The sequence below is a fragment of the Electrona antarctica genome, assembly GCF_951216825.1.
Source record: "Electrona antarctica genome assembly, chromosome: 7".
NCBI lineage: Eukaryota > Metazoa > Chordata > Actinopteri > Myctophiformes > Myctophidae > Electrona > Electrona antarctica.
In genome coordinates this window covers 15,158,454-15,175,147 of record NC_136812.1, presented here as the reverse complement: position 1 = coordinate 15,175,147, position 16,694 = coordinate 15,158,454, and the positions used below count along the sequence as shown (strand labels likewise).

The 16,694-nt window shown below is 43.3% G+C and overlaps 1 protein-coding gene across 3 annotated transcripts in view; it reads right to left on the bottom strand.

The window, feature by feature from the left end:
• Window positions 1–16,694, bottom strand: part of ralgps2 (Ral GEF with PH domain and SH3 binding motif 2) — a 106,461-nt gene that overhangs the window by 65,423 nt on the left and 24,344 nt on the right. For all 3 annotated transcript variants that reach the window (XR_013790461.1, XM_079506478.1, XM_079506479.1), the window contains exons 2-5: window positions 12,887–12,979; window positions 9,846–9,976; window positions 8,406–8,513; window positions 5,084–5,134 (exon numbers count right to left, since the gene is read on the bottom strand). Coding sequence is in view for 2 of the 3 variants with exons in the window: in XM_079506478.1 (XP_079362604.1) it covers window positions 5,084–5,134; window positions 8,406–8,513; window positions 9,846–9,905 (219 nt within the window). In the remaining variant the exon portion in view is untranslated. The remainder of the gene's footprint in view (window positions 1–5,083; window positions 5,135–8,405; window positions 8,514–9,845; window positions 9,977–12,886; window positions 12,980–16,694) is intronic.

The window sequence follows — 16,694 nt, the reverse complement described above, 5'->3', positions numbered from 1 at the left end:
TTTAGATGAAAGAAAACGGCTTGGGTTCCGTGTGTTTGGGCAACTCTACAGGTCTCTTACTTCTCCTCTCCAACCCTCTATGAATCTGCTCCCTCTTTTAAAACCTTTACATTTTCCAGACCGGCAGGCAACGTCCTTGTAAGAGATTCAGCAGGAGACAGGGTGACGGGGGTACATTATATGTTGCTCTGTGCCACAGGTTACTGCGTTAAGACCAAAGAAATAACTGCTACAGTGATCATCCATCTTACCTGTAGTCCGAAAGGAACACCGGATATGACAACTCACAACGGGCTCTCTGCTCAACAGATCGCTGTCAAGATTATCGCCATCATACCACTTCCCCATGTTCCCCTCCACCCCCAAGATGAGGCCAAATTGGGGAGGAGGCAGAAAAAGAAAGGGAGCGTGAGTCAGCTATTCTTTATGCCCTAAGGGACTTTATGGGCTTACTGCAGCTCCTCTTGCTTTTAGAATCACAGTATTCCTTTCCCCATAAATGTGATTCTAGATGGGAAGGGAGAGAATAAAGATACCGTCGTAAAAATTGACTGTCATTCCTCACTGGAGGACTTGGGCAGATTCCCTACATTCACTTTTACGATCACTGGACATTGGACAATAACTCCATCGAGTCCATTCAACCACTCCCCAGTACCGTCTGTCTTCCAATTACGTAAGCTAAGAGAAGGGGCAAGAGAACAGAAGGATTAATAAGAGTCCACAATGCTTCTTGCCCAGAGGAGCTCCCCTCAACTTTATAAACACCCGTCAAACTAAGAGGAAAGGAAGGGATAATGAAACTAGAAAAGCTTCCTCCTGATTGTCCACAAGGAATTGGCCAGACTTAAATAATAATACACGAACAAGAAGGCACTGGAGCAGCTCAGACGATTTAAATCGGGTCATCATGACCTGACGAAGATGTAACTTAAACATCGAAACGTTGTCACTTTTTACTTGCACCCTGCCACAAATAAACTAAGGGCCTAAATCGTCTGAGCTGCTCCAGTGCCTTCTTGTTCGCATGTTATCTGTCCTGCTCCTGAGATGCACCAGACTGGCCTGCTATAGGCTAGAGGCGCGGCTGGAACTCCCTTCTACATTAAATAATAATACTTCAGATTTATACAGCACTATTTCTAAGTACTCAAAGATGCTTTACATGGCAGGGGGGGGGGGACCTTATTATTATTATTAGGTAAAATAATAAATAAGTTTCCACTGCTGTCAACCACCCGCACATATTCACACTGAGAGACGTCCCTGTCCATCTGCAGTCCCCCCCCCCCCCCCCCCCCCCAAGTGTTCTTTTATCATTGGAGTGACAGTGAACTATCTCTCCTGCCCGGAGGGGTTTGGCCAGAACATTCAGGCCGCCGTCCATCCATCTGCTCCATGTCTGTGCTGGAACACTTCACTTAATGAGATCCTCTGTCCAAGTACAAGTGCAATCATGCCCGGGGGAAATCACTCGGTCTCATGCCAGACTTCACAGACATGCACAGATGCATGTAAAGAAGCATGTGGAGTTGCGAGTAACCATGTTGTCACAGAGACAACGCAAAAATGATGAAATAGTTGTACTTCATGGAGACAAGAAAAACAAATACATTTTTGGGGTCAGATCATAACTACTTTGGGGTTTTTTCAACATTAAAAAAAAGTTAGTGGGGTTGTTAAAAAAATGAGTTACAGCAGCTTTGGGAGCATAACAAAATACCAATACCAGTAAAAGCAACCGAAAACATAAGAGCCTGCTGATTCAGAAACTTTTATTTAAGCCCTGCAGATGACAACATCTCCATTATACACTAATGCAATTGAAAGGCGGGCTTAGCTGGTTAAAGTCCGTTGGAATGACATTCATGAAGCATGCAGTAAAATGAAGTTCTACCACAGCGACCGCAGACAAGGAGTACTTGGCAGCGATCCGTTGGAAAATCTGATCATGGGTTTGTCCGTTGTTATTATGCAAAATGTCAAAATATGTCACTTTATGAGCATCTGGTATGTCAGACGTAGGCAAATGTATGGGGCTCTAATTGAGATGTGTGACCCAGGGGCTGACCTGTTCTCATCCATATTACAGTAACACCACCTCGGAATTACAGAACATCACATCATGGAAAACGATATGTTTTCCCCTCAACTGAAACAAATATGGTGCCAATACCAAATATATTTCCATGATGATATGTCAATTTTACTAATGAGCCTCACAAAAAAAAACAATTGCTGGCCTTTCACTTACTGGCAAGCCCAGCTTCTTGGGGACATTCTCGGTGGGTTTGTGTGTACATTACACCAAATGAAACAGAGCTTTGTTTAAAGTAATGGTTGTCAACTACAGTCCTGGGGGCCCTGGAGACCGTACTGCTGGTTTTCATCCTAGCCGTCTAATGAGCGACTGAGTTGGAGCCCCAGGTGAATGTCATTAACTGCCTGGTAGATTAGAAATCTAGGATTACTTCTGTGGGTCCCTCGCGCGCAGGACCCAAGTTGAGAATCTCTGGTTTAAAACGATAAGAACGACAAAAGGGGCTCTATGTTACCATACCAGTCAAACATCCAGACGTGTGTTTCAATATTTTCCTCTTCAGTCACACACACACACACACACACACACACACACGTGTTTTTCCCATACTGTGTGCAGGGGGGGGGGGGGGGTGCTGGTAGCTGACAGCAGTGGAAAACTCCCATTGAGGTCAGTTCAGTCAGAGGTTTGGAGCTTTTTCTCAGTGAGACAAAAGCACAGTGAGAACAGGAAGAGCCCCTCCGTCCACGCCAGGACTCAGAAACCCGCTGGGTCATGCTGCATGCACATACTGCTCTCTCTCTCCCTCCCTCTCATCCTCTGAACCGCAGCCGTCGTGCCCTTGTCAGCCACCCCCTCACACATACAGTACATGGACCAATGGGTGCTCTAATCCGGTTCTCAAAGTGGGTGCCCTGAGTCCAGGGGTGCCGCAGAATACTTTGATAATATTTGTAATTTATCTAAATCACTTTAAGACCCTCCATACTTAATAAAATCTACACCGCTTGTAGATCTGTTGTTTTTGGTTTATGTTCCCCCCAGAATAGGAATGCTGAGGTTCAATGGTTAAATGTCAAGTATAAAGCTATGATCAATCTGTCCTATAAGGAATGGAAATGAAATTTCTCTCAAGTTTTCCTCCTGACATACTGTGTCTTTAGGGGGAAATATTTACATATTCACTTACCGAAATATGCCATAAATGTAAGGTGCTACAAAATAACAATTCAATGGTGCCATCGATGAAAAAGTAATTTATAGGGGTGGGTGACCTGAGCCAAAAAGGTTTGCGAAACACTGCTCTAAGACCACTGACACACCACTAAGGCCACTAACACACCTACCTTCTGCTGTCATCTTCACACGCCCCCCACTCACCACCGGGTATATGTATCTCAGTCACTTTCCATCTTTTAATCGTCTCTGTCTTGCCCTCTCATCTCCTACGACGCGTCGCGCCATCCCTAAACCATTCCATCGTTCTTCCCAGAATGCTACATTAGGTCTCAAATGAAGTGTGAGATCATGGCGTGGCTCAGAAAACCCAGCTTGGTACAGTCAAGTCAAGACCGTGATTCTACAGCCAGTCAAACAGGGGAAAAAAGAAAAGAAAAACAGAACGCGGTCCTGTGTAAACATTTATAAATCCCTCTGGGACGTCTACCATGTCTCTATGCTGTGGATGGAGCCCAGGCAGTTTCATGGAAGCATCAAACAAAAGTGATTAAGTGATTTGATCGGCGTTTTCTTTTCCATTACTCGCATGCAACAAACATTTTACAAGGCATTGTAAACGTCAATTTAAAGCACTCGGAAGGCACGCCGGTCGGGGTCATTGTTGTTTAAAACTGAATAACTAATTGGTTCTGGGCAACATCTGAGGAGAGGCCACGCCAGAGAGTAAGAACACTTAATGGTAGCTAATAAGTGATAAGTGGCAGTGTTGCAGTGTTTACAGACGGCAGGGGCTGAGCGGGCTTGTTGCTGTGCATCACCACCACCACATCATCGCGCTGTGGTCGCCGTAGTGCTGCTTTTATAAGCCCACGGTGGCCAACCCTAAACACAGGTTCCCCATGACTGCTGTCAGAGCCTGCTTAACAGACCGGAAGAGACAGTACATGAACTTTCACTGGAGCCAGTGACAAGCCGGTGAGTGTGAGAAGAACAAATGCATGCGAGATTGCGCGCACGTGTGTGTGTGTGTGTGAGAGAGAGAGAGAGAAAGACTTGGGTGAATATTTCATGAATGGGTTTGTTCAGTCGTAACTTGAAATGAAAACAATAAAACGCTTTTTAAAGGAAGAACCACAAAGTGTAATGACTTCTGCAGAGCTGGGGTGAAAGTACATGTCGGAGACATTTATATAATAACCAGCCCACCTCCCAGCTTCCCCAAACAAAGAAAAATAGAACCGTTGCCAGGTGACTTGACAACCATACTTGGTTTCTCATACTATCAGCAAAAATTCAATGTCAATTACTCTGCACCTTAATCTCATAACGCACTGATACTCTTCTTGCACTAACGTCTATGTCATGAACAGTATATACCAGTAAATGTTAAATGGTGCGTTTATATAGCGCTTTTATTGAAAGTGCTTTACATAGATTGTTCATTACATTGGTGCCTTGCATGGTTTCCTCCGCCTTTGGTGTATGCATTACATTCATACACCAAAGGCAGAGGAAACCATGCAAGGCACCAACCTGCACATCGGGGTCAATTAGGGGTTCAGAGTCTTGTTCAAGGACATTTCGACACCATCTCTGGGAGAACTGGGAAAGTTGCGATTGACCTCCGGCTGCTCCCCGTACCAGCTGCTATGCTCATCCACCTTATTTCTAATACAATTATGTTTATAATGGATAGATATGGTATGTGTATGTGAATACATTTTCTGATTTCCCCCCACTGTCCCCGACCCCTCTACTTGCATTCCCTTCCTGGACATTTCACCCACTGTATGCCGCACGCACACACACGCGCACACACGCGCACACACACACACACACACACACACATCTGTGTCTGCTCACCTCGGGCTGGATGGCTTTGAACACAGGAAGATCCATGAGAGTGATCTGGCCCTGTGGGAGACAAAACCCAACATCTGTTAGGACCACTGTTCAGGTTGGGTCACATTGACTCTTCAGCATTCATCACCGTGCCCAAAATAGACATAAAACCATCACATTATGCGGGACAGTATCTCCCAGACAATTAGGTTCAACAAGATGAAGGTCGGTTGGGAATCATGTGGATAAAAATGTTCAAAGTGTCCATTCAATGTCAGAGGAGCTGTGGCAATTTGAGAAGGTCACTGTGCCTTCTCAATGGGCTCTATGCATAGGCACCATTTTGGATAGAACAGGTGTTTCCGCTGATACTAATGAAGGGCTGAAGGCTCTGTTCCATTCTGGTCAAACAGAGTCAGGGTGCTGCTATTGTGCGTGTTGGCTCACGGGAAAAACTCTGCTACACCAGTGGGTCTCTAAGTGTCCTTGAGTGGGTTCCAAATGGCCCGGTTAGTATTTTTAAACAGCTATCTGCTATTTTCAGAGCCCTAGCACAACCAAACATAAAAGTATTGTCTTTTAGTTCTACTGGATCCTCTCACTAGTCCCCCCCCCCCCCCCCCCCTATTTTCAAATGCTTCTGTCATACAGTCTGGAGCAACGGAAGCTCCAGACTCCAGCAAGCGATGAAGCGGAAGTGAAGCCTCCTCTCCACTTCCGTTTCGTCTTTACACAGTAGCGCAAATTTATCCCAATATAAATAGAAATCATCTCAGCATATATAACTTGATGCTTAGCAGAAATGGAAATAAAAAAAATAAAATGTATAAATATTTTTAAATATATTTTTGTGAAGGGAAATGGCAGCTTCCTTACTCGGATTTCAGGAGGTGTAGTTCCAGATTCTATATAGTATTCGGGGAATGTGGAATACTAGAATGTGGAATATCTAGTTAGTCGTCATAGCTTAGTTTTTATGTAGGTTCCGTCAGTGAAAAAGGGTGGTCGACGAAAAATGTTTTGTCATTGATTTAGCTGACGAAATTAGCACTACACTGCTGCTGGTCACCTTTACAATAGATGACTCATCTAAAGTGTATCTTGTTCCGCCAGATGGGGAGCAGAGCAGACAGAGCATCTCTGTTATGTGGAGGGGACAGTGTTTCCCAAACACTGGGTCTGGACCCATTTGTGGTGGGTCGCGGACACATTGTTAGTTATGGCTGAGTGACTGGGTCCCCATATCTTTTGGTTTGTTTCCTAAATTAGTTTAATTATTATTATTATTTCAAAACATTTTCAAAAAACATTCCCCAAAAAAGCTAAAGTTTTCATGTATTAAACCAAAATTCAATGATTTTTGTTTTCAGTAATATCATGAAGAAATAAAAGAAAAATCTAAGAAATTCCATAATTTAGACGAAAAGTAGTAGTGAAAATAGTTGTGAGCTTGTAGATCTGCTATTTTCACTAGTTTGGATCCTGTGAGGACTAATTTCTGTTCTGGGCCATGGGCTAAAAGGTTTGGGAACCACTGCTCCAGTGAGTCTCCAAACAGGTGGTGAGGTAACAAAATGGAGAGACAGTGCTCTCTGGTGGACAAAGTAGGCAGTGCAGCAGGGGTTGAAATCAATGAGCTCACTCACTGCTCACATGTGCTGTGCTGGATTAGATGTGATGTGTGCAGCCCATCGATTAGAATCTGTAAACTATAGAATATAAGATACTTTTCGCTGGAGTCCTTCAAGCTAAAGTTCTGTGTGTCAGCATGCTCCCGGTAATACATTTTTGAGTGGTGTAAACCACTCCTACAACTGGCTTTTTTGTGCAGAAAAAGTGAGCATGGTTGCTATGTTCACCCTGTTGTAATGACGTAATGAAATCACACCCGGGTGAACAGGGTGAACATAGCAACCATGCTCATTTTTTCTGCACAAACAAAGCCAGGTAATGAAATCACACCCGGGTGTGATTTCATTACGTCAGACATGATTTCATTACGTCAGACAGACCTTACACCACTCAGTTCACACGGGTGTGATTTTTTATATATATATATATATATATATATATATATATATATACATACACATACACACATACACACACACTCCGTCCTCAACAGTAATGTGACTCCTGTTTGAGTGCCATCATGGAAAGTTAGCCCAGAACCAGCTGGAGGATATGCGTCTGCCATGGCACTGCCCAAGTGCCATCAATTATTACTGATCTAAACTCTAACCAGGCTTTCTGCCCTGTCAAGCCTTCATCTCGCCTCCGTTTCCTACCAACCGGTACGCATTACACATCTCACTTTCGGTGACTGAGAGGGTTCACATTTCAAAACAAGAACTGCACTCTGTCGAGTGCCTACTTGCTTGTTGCACACAAGTAGGCCATAAATGGCCTACTAGTGCGCAAGCAGAGCGCGCAAGTACTGTCGACCGCTATGAATATGCTGATGATTTGTCCTGGCTATCTAGAATACAGCTCTATGACTTATTTGAAAAGTATTTACCTGTCTGACACTATTTTGAGATCTGTTGAAGAACATGAAGGTAATTCTATTTAAGCATTTCAAATTCATTCTTTCGTTACGTAATTAACAACAATCAATTACGTAATGTTGTAATTAATACGGATGAGTACGGCTTTCGATGGCGACGTATATGTCGATCAGTGTCGGGTGGATTAATGGAAATGCCTATGTATTTGTAAATTGATTAGTGGTATAATGTGGTTACTTTGCGTATGCCCCGTTTGCTGCGTATGTATCGTAGCAGCATATGACGTCAGGGTATAACTAGCTCTCAATGATGACGTAATAAAGATGTGGATTAAAGGACCCAATGCCAGGGTGTAATTGGTTTTCGATGGTGACGTAATGACGATATGTTTTAGTGTCGGGAGGATTAAAGGTAATGCCCCTATGTATACATGTATGTAATCTGACACCACTGCCATATCAAGCACAAGTAGTCATTATGTCATACGCTGGCACGACGCATACGCATCAAACAGCGACATACGGATCGAAGCACTGGACGAAAACTATTACTTGCGCGCTCTGCTTGCGCAAAGTAACAAGAATAGTGTTTACGCTGTCCAAAGACGGGCGTATATATCGTCTGTGGGGTGGAAACCTCAAGTAGCAAATAGACAGATTCAAAACGCATCGTGTTTGTGTGACCAAGTAGGGTGTTCATTTGCGAGGGAAAAAATAATAATAAAAAAGTTAAAATATGGGGATAAGAGGTTTCTACCGGACAGCGACAATATATACTCTTTCTATTCATCTCTCTGGCTAAACATTCTCTCTCTCTCTCTCTCGTTCAGAACTTACTGCATATTCTTCTGGGGTGACCTTCTGGACATCAAACACTACGGCGTCAAAACTCTTCTTCAGCTCTGAAGATCCTTTATCACTCAGAGACTCTGAGCTGCTGCTCTTCTGGAGGAAAGGAAGGAACACACAAAAGTTAAGACCACCAGGTCTAACATAAATACTGGCTGAAAGAGTTACACGTTGAAGAGGATTTACGAAGTTATAACATTTCATGTGTGTTGTGTGTAGTCCTGTCACAATTATTACATGCCTAATTATTTGAGATAATCACAATTATGTTTGCATTATTTTCATAATAGTTTCCATGTTGCAAAATGTACACATATTTTTACAAAAGTAGCAGACATAGCAGATCTACAAGCTCATAACGTGTCTGGATGCAACGTGTTGTATTTCCAGTTTAAAACATTGTATGTATAAATATATTTGTATACATCATCATACAGTATCTGCCCTGTGGAACTTTTGATTACAAAGCCTAAAAAGCCAAACAAAATGTATGCATGTATGTATGTATGGGATTAAAATGGGTGAGGTTTAAAAAAGGCAAAAGCATGCTCTATAGAGCGTCGCAGTCCCGCCCCCTTTCATGACGACGCCAGGCCCAGGAAATGAATCCCAATGCATTTGTCCCATAGACATTTCAAAAATTTAAAGACCTTTTAAGTGTCGTACGAAGCCAACTCGAGTCGTGACAAATCATGACGACAAACACAATATTTTGGACCAAACAAATAATTACAAAGAAGAAAAACAACAAAAAGTGTTGTAACCTGCCGTTTTCTTCTACTTTCTAATTCTGTTTGGCCCAAAACATTGTGTTTATTGTCATGATTTGTCACGACAAGAGTTGGTTTTGTCTGCGGCGTAAACGTCTTTAAATAAATACTTTCTGAAAAGTCTATGAGGAAAATGAACGGGGATTTATTTTCCGGGTCTCTCGAGGGGGCGGGACTGCGACGCTCTATTGATGTATGTATGTACATATGTATGTATGTATGTATGTAAAAGGGGGGCTTTTTTTATCAAATCCCAGCCTACAATAACATGCCTATTCACTGGGGACTATGCAAGGCAGAGGCGTCCACCCCCCTGAGTCCAAGTTAGACTAGACTGCATACCTAAACCATGGTCCGAAACCATCCTCTAAAACACAATGGTAAAATGGATATACTTGGTAAAAAATGGACATTAATAAAACAACCTAAAACCATAAAAGAATAAAAGTTAACAGCAAGGCCTGGATACCATTGTTTTATTGAACAAAAAAGTCCATCTCCTGGACAAGGTGTGAGTGTAATATGTAGGTGTTTGATAATCAACTTCTTTCATTTAGACTAGTATGTATGTATGTATGTATGTATGTATGTGTAAGTAAAATGTCATGAATGGTCACTAGTCAGGCCTAGTGTTCTAGTGGTCAGGTGCATCTCTCACCTCAGAGATGCATGCAGCGGGGTTGGTGATGATTGTTTGGCCATTAGTGAGGTCCATCATTCCCGCACCATCTAGCTCTAGTGCAGGACACCACTCATCATCCTCAGCTACAGCAAAGCCCGCCCAGCCCTCTGTGGACACACGCACACACAATTAAAAGTTAATGTAGTAGGCAAGAGTTGCAACATATATTTGTTCAGACCGCAGGGAAAAATCTGATATGTTTCTCAAATACAAGCTTTAGGATAGACTGTCCACAGCACACTGATCAGATCAGATTTGTGCATTCAGACATCAACAAAAACATCAGATCTCTCTGTGAACATGACAATTTCCGCTGAGCTGTCGTACATTGAAGTAAAACGGATGGCTTCGGTGTCCGAGGGACCAGACCGTGACACATCTTTAGAAATCAGATATGAATTGCACACACGCACACGCACACACACACACACACACACACACACACACACACAAGGCAGCAGCACCTCCAAGTGGTGGAAAACAGTTCATCTGGTATGTGAATTGTGAGCAGCTTCCAACTCAGTTCTTTCATGGATTCAATGTGATGGTCATTCTTCAAGCGGCGATGCCAGTGAAATCAACTCGCTCATGTGTGTTCCAGTAAGCCTATGCCTGGCATATGTACGGACATTCAGACAACATGGCGTCTTCTCCCAACAGCACGCGGTTGGGAAGACAGCACAGAAGGGGCTTAGCACTCTGTTAAGCAGGGATCTCATGTGAAGTGGATTCGGGGGAAAGTAGTTGTCAGTGCAAGCCATATCACAGAGGAGATTATGCTGGGACTCACAAGAAGAAAGCTTTACTGGCAGTGTGCAGACTGTGCACCTCTCTATTCCAGGCTAAATCGACTGAGAGAAAGAAACTGGCGCTTATTTTTACCAGCAGCAAAATACTTAATACAATAAGACTTCCAAATGTCTTTAGATGGCAAGATTGTCTATCCTTCCAGCCGTATATAATCAGCCATATCTATTGCATGAATAAAAAAAATCTATTCTCCTGACCTATTCTGAACATTCAGCATGAATAATGCAGGTTAATGATCAATTCAAAGTCAAATGCAAGACCTTTTAAGACCGCTGGGGCTGGATTTGTATTAGAAATGTATTTAAAAATATAAGATCTGAACATTTTGAAATACTATTTTAAGAGTTTCTCCAGAGCTTCCCCTGCGATATGGATGAATGTAGCAGACTGGAGAACTAAAATAGCCACTTCCTCCACCCTTGTTGAACCTGGTGTGCATCATGGAGATAACATTTGAAGCCAGAGTTCCAATCCTCTCACCCCGACATCGATCAGGGTTTTAGACGTAAACCTAGCATCAGTTTTGTGGGAGAAATCGCAGAAAATAACTGACTAGCATTGCACCGACTACAATGCAACGCATTGTGAGCTTGTAGATTGTCTATTTTTAATCAGCAGAGATTAATGAAGGTCGAAAACAGAGAAGTCACTAATAGAGTCTGGGCAACCACGTATAGGGTTTAAGTGGTTAAATCATTCAATATATTCCTGTCCAGGGAGGGATGGACTGGTGGTGTCTTTCCTCCATTTGTCCATTGTTTATTGTTTCTTCCCTTTGTTCTTTCTCTAAAAAGTATCAGAGTGACGCAAATGGGAAAGAAGGAGCTGCTTAGACCTCTGACCGCCAGCAAGACTTGCCTTGTGTACCATGCAAGTAGGTCTGTGCATGTGTGTGTGCGTGCGTGTGTGCGTGCGTGCGTGCGTGCGTGCGTGCGTGCGTGCGTGCGTGCGTGCGTGCGTGCGTGCGTGCACACGCTATTGGCTGGCTCAAGGTTGTAGCTTAAATGGCCTATGCTTGCGGAGCCATTAGGCACAACCTTTTAGATTCTGCCAAGCCAACGGTAAACACCACTACATCATGTCAGCCTCCCCCCTCTGGACCCGGCAGTGTTTGATGGTAGTATGATTACACAGGAAGCTGTCCCCAGTCTGTATGTCTTCAATAGAGTCTGTCTCACACAACTGTAATTAGCCCTGTGGTCTAATACCTAGGTACATGTCTTGTTCTATTTATATAAACAGTGAACAGAGCAGTAATACCACTTGGAGACGTTGGCAGCATGTACACAGAGCTTTCACTCTGGGAAGCTTTTGCTTGGAACTAAGTGCCCGGTGCCAGTTTTCAGTGAAGACTGCATTCACTCAATTACTGGCTGGCTAGTATGTCGTTTATCTTTGTTTGTGGGATTTGCTTGGCGGGAATAATGATTACATAACACAAAATGCCTAAAATCAACCAATAATTCAGCCAGAGAGGCTTTAGAAATGTCACTTAATTTATGATGGTGGTTTTGCCCCTAAACTCTCACAGAGCACATCTGTAGCCAGGCAACTTTACTGAGGCTGCAACACAACACCAACACAACAGCTACACTCCCCCTGTCGTCCAGGGCCAAGCAGACTGAATAGAATAGACCATAGACATAAAGAAAATATTGCTCCTAGATTATGGAGCACTGGTGCTTCTTGGGAATAAATATCAGCCCATTAACCTTGTAAGCCTTATTTTATACTTCACCATATGACGGTGTTTGTGCAACATTTTTGTTATGCATCAAGGTTGTAGATCTTTATTTTTGAGGGGCGCTAATGTGTCCAGCTTTGAGGGTGTGTGTAAACTAAACATTGCGTAAACACAAACATTGAAGACAAAGGTGAGGACGCAAATTCTAATTGGCCAGATTGATTATGAGGTATGATGATAAGAGTGCCCCTCACTTCACACGGGTGTGATTTGTTAAATATTTGAAAGCTTTTGAAGATTTTCTTAACGTTTCACCTATAATGACATACCCAAAAAAGGGACGACGACAACAACCACTTCTACACCTCCAGCAGCAGATTAACGTTAGAATGGGAAAGGCTGACATCTAATTTACCAGTTAGATGTCAGATGAAAAGGCTGTACTACTTACCAGTTAGATGTCAGATGAAAAGGCTGTACTACTTACCAGTTAGATGTCAGATGAAAAGGCTGTACTACTTACCAGTTAGATGTCAGATGAGCATAGTGCTAGAGTTCTGGCCCCTCTTTGTAGCTCCAGTCAGTCCCGTGTGGATTCCCCTCCGACTCCTGAATGCTGTTGGACAGAGAAGATTAAAAAGATTGAGAAAGAGAATGGGAGAGAGAGGGGGATTCATCTGCACACAAATAAAATATACACAGCCATATGAAACAAACTTACAGGCAACAATCAAATTACTGCAATTCTGAGAGCAGAAGTGGAGGAACTTCTAAAAACAAATCCCCTTTTCCCTTGCTACGCAGGGTAAACGCAGAGAGAGACTGCTGCTCTCTGGCGTGTGTACCATCTTCTGTCCCGCATTTAGTTTATGACACAATGAATTAAGTCTACAGGATACAGTTTGGCTGATGCAAGCTATACATTAGGCAAATCCCCCAAATAATATTCACACACACACACACACACACACACACACACACACACACACACACACACACACACACACACACACACACACACACACACACACACACACACACACACACACACACACACACACACACACACACACACACACACACACACACACACACACACACAGGGGAGAGTTCTAGGCTCAGTGCACTGCGAAAATAAGTATAACCGTAAGCCTAAAGCACTCTCTCTACTTGAACATTACTAGCAGTTGGCATCATTTGTGAGGGTGTATAATTGCATTACGTCTTTAGACTGTATGGATCAAAGCTTCTTGATGCTGTTCCAGACATCACGAGGAGCAGATGGAAGAGAGGCGGGTCTTTGTTAATTATAACGCAAGTGTGGGGATAAAAATGGAAAGGACTGCATTTCTGTGCAATTATTCTGCCCTCTATTGACTTCATATAGGGTGTCTTTCTTACATTAGCCACTAGGTGTCTCAGTGCTCTCAGGAATAATCCGATTCTGTGTGGAACAGAGGCGGATTGCAGATAGAGATGCTGTATGATGGCAGACAGACAGACACCATTGTGCATGATGGTGCATCCATTGTGCATGATGGTGCATCCATTGTGCATGATGGTGCATCCATTGTGCATGATGGTGCATCCATTGTGCATGATGGTGCATCCGCTGCCATTTATCTATTCTACACATCTACTGTCTGCCTTGGTGATCATCAGCACGTTGATCTGTGATGTGAAGCTGGGAACATTCCAATCACTGACAGTAAGTGTCCAGGCATGGATTCAATCTTGGCCTAGATAAGCATGAACACCCTTTCACCAAAGTGACACATGACCAAAGTGACAGACAATCATTATCATCATCATCGTCATCATCACAGGGTTTTGTTAACAAGCAAAACGGGCACTAAGGGCTTTTTTTTTTTGTCATGGCTGTGGTGCAAATTAATCTACGTTTGAAAATCAAAAATACGAGGGCAGCCAAGGCTGCCTTTCCGAGCCAGAGGCCAAGTTCACCATCTGTAGTCTGTGTCACTGTCACACAGCAGTCAATGAGTGATGAGTGAATGAGGGGACTACAGCCGGAGCAGTGACTGTAAATACGGCTCTGGCTGTCTGTCGCCTGTTGCTACTCGCCTGCTGTCAGTCACTCTGCTCCCTTTTTCCCAAGGTGAGCGACTCATCAGCAATGATGACCTCATTCATCCGGTTTGTTTCTACAGAACTCTCCATGACATGAAGAGATGTACGGATACCATTTTCACCTTCCAGGTACCGATTCCGAATTTCCGATCCGCATAACGAGCGTATCGGTCGATACTGAGTAGTACCAATCCGATACCAGTGTATAATTAAAAATAAATCTAGGACAGTGGGTACTTCCAGGCACTCTCAGGTTTCCTTGGGGGGTTCCAAATTGATCCTTACAGGTCGGTCTATAAACGCAGAGTGTACAAATCCAAATGGACTCTGCAGGTCCATTTGATTCCATTTCCATACACTCAGAGTTATGGGGGTCCTTGAAATAAAAAAAATTATAAAAATTGCCGATAAACACTTGCCGATACCGATTACAGCATTTCATTTTACACAGTATCGGCAGCTTTTCCGAGATTCCGACACTGGTATCGGTACAACTCTGATAACATCCACATGCTACAATATTGGCTTATGAGATAACATAATATTGTGTAACAGTATTACAAATTAGAGTCAGGTCAAACTGCAGAAAATTCCTCTGTCCTCAGATTTGGTTTCCAGTTTCCACTAAAGTCCAGTTCAAACCAGCCTGCTCTCCCCCACCTCACCCCAAGACATATCCCCCTCTGTCTCTCTGACCCCGGCTCCCCGAGCTGAAATGTGCCGTGTTGGAGATGACATAATATCACGTGTTGACAACGCTACAGGCACCCTTTTCCCTCCCCCTCAGCCCCTTTTCTGTTTTCATCGTTATGACACAGGCAGAAGAAACAGGCAGGTTACGGCGCTTTAGGTCTAAAGAACGTTTACAGAAGAGCTAAAGGAATATTATGTGAGTGAGAGGTGATGACCGATTTGTGTGCATGTAGGGGGGGTGGGGTATAAGAAGTGTGTGGCGAGTGGTGTGAGGTACAGATTGAAGTTGACGAGTTGGAGCTTGCACTGGGGGTTGGGGATGTATGTGACTCATCCTATATTGCACAGTAAAGCCCGATTTATACTGCGTGTGTGTGTGCGTGTGCGTGTGCGTGTGCACAAACTGTCCCATGATGTTCCTGTCCTCAGCAGCCCTGACTGTAGCCCTTCCAAATTACACCCATCCTGTCCCTCTTTGGCTGGCTTAGCTTTCTTCCTTATCACGCTGCCCTCGACGTCATCATCAGCTCACAAACATTATTTCCTTGCCCAGAACACCTTGACTTCAAAGCGCCCCGTAGATAAATGGGTCTCGATTGTTCAAGGCACACAAACAAACGGGACATTGCCCAGAAGCTAAAACCTGTCAAACAGTAGTTGCTTAGTGTAAGACACAAGGCCTGCAGGGAGAAAAGACCCAAACCGTTCCAACGTTAGGCCTAATCCGTCTTAATCTCATTTACTTTTCCATGCGTACACATATTTATTCACGCCTCAGTCTCTGTCCCAACAAGTGGAGCAAGTCACTATTTGCACACCACATAACAGGGACACAATGTTTACGAGGACCCTCCTCCTCCCCAAGATTCAGTGTATCGTCAAGTAAAACAAACAAAAATGTTGCTATACAGTATATCAGTGGTGTGTTCACATGTTTTCATGTCAAGGATCCCCAGAATTATGTATTTGGCTGCTGACCCTTTTCTCAAAAGGAAAGATTTTAGTTGAAAATGTTGGCTTAAAGATTTGCACAATTATAGCAGATCTACAAGCTCATAGGGCAGCACAGAGTGACATGCCCTGAGCTTGTATATCTCCTATTTTTGAATAGTCAAACTGCCAAAGTTTAAAATAATGGCTAAAGTGGTTAAAATCTAAAATGACACAGATGCTTTCCTGGTTTTAATGGGTAACTGAGGGCGCCAGCAAATTGATCAGATGTGATATTTTTGTTGCGATTCAGATAACTTTGCAATTTTCAAATTGTACCAAATTGTAATTTGTACCTTATAATACGCTCACATTATACCTCATGATCTAAATCAGTGGTTCCTTACATCTGACAAAAGCTGACAAACGCACATATTTGTGTTTTTCAGACATGTTAGACGGGAATAGACGCATACTTCTCGGACCACAAATAGCAAAAAGATTGCTGATCTGCAAACTCACAACACATTGCAATGTGGCACGTTGTGAGCTTGTATTGAAACCTTTTGAAAAATGTCTGAATGTATGAAATGTTCTTCTTTCTGAATGACAAGTTGGGC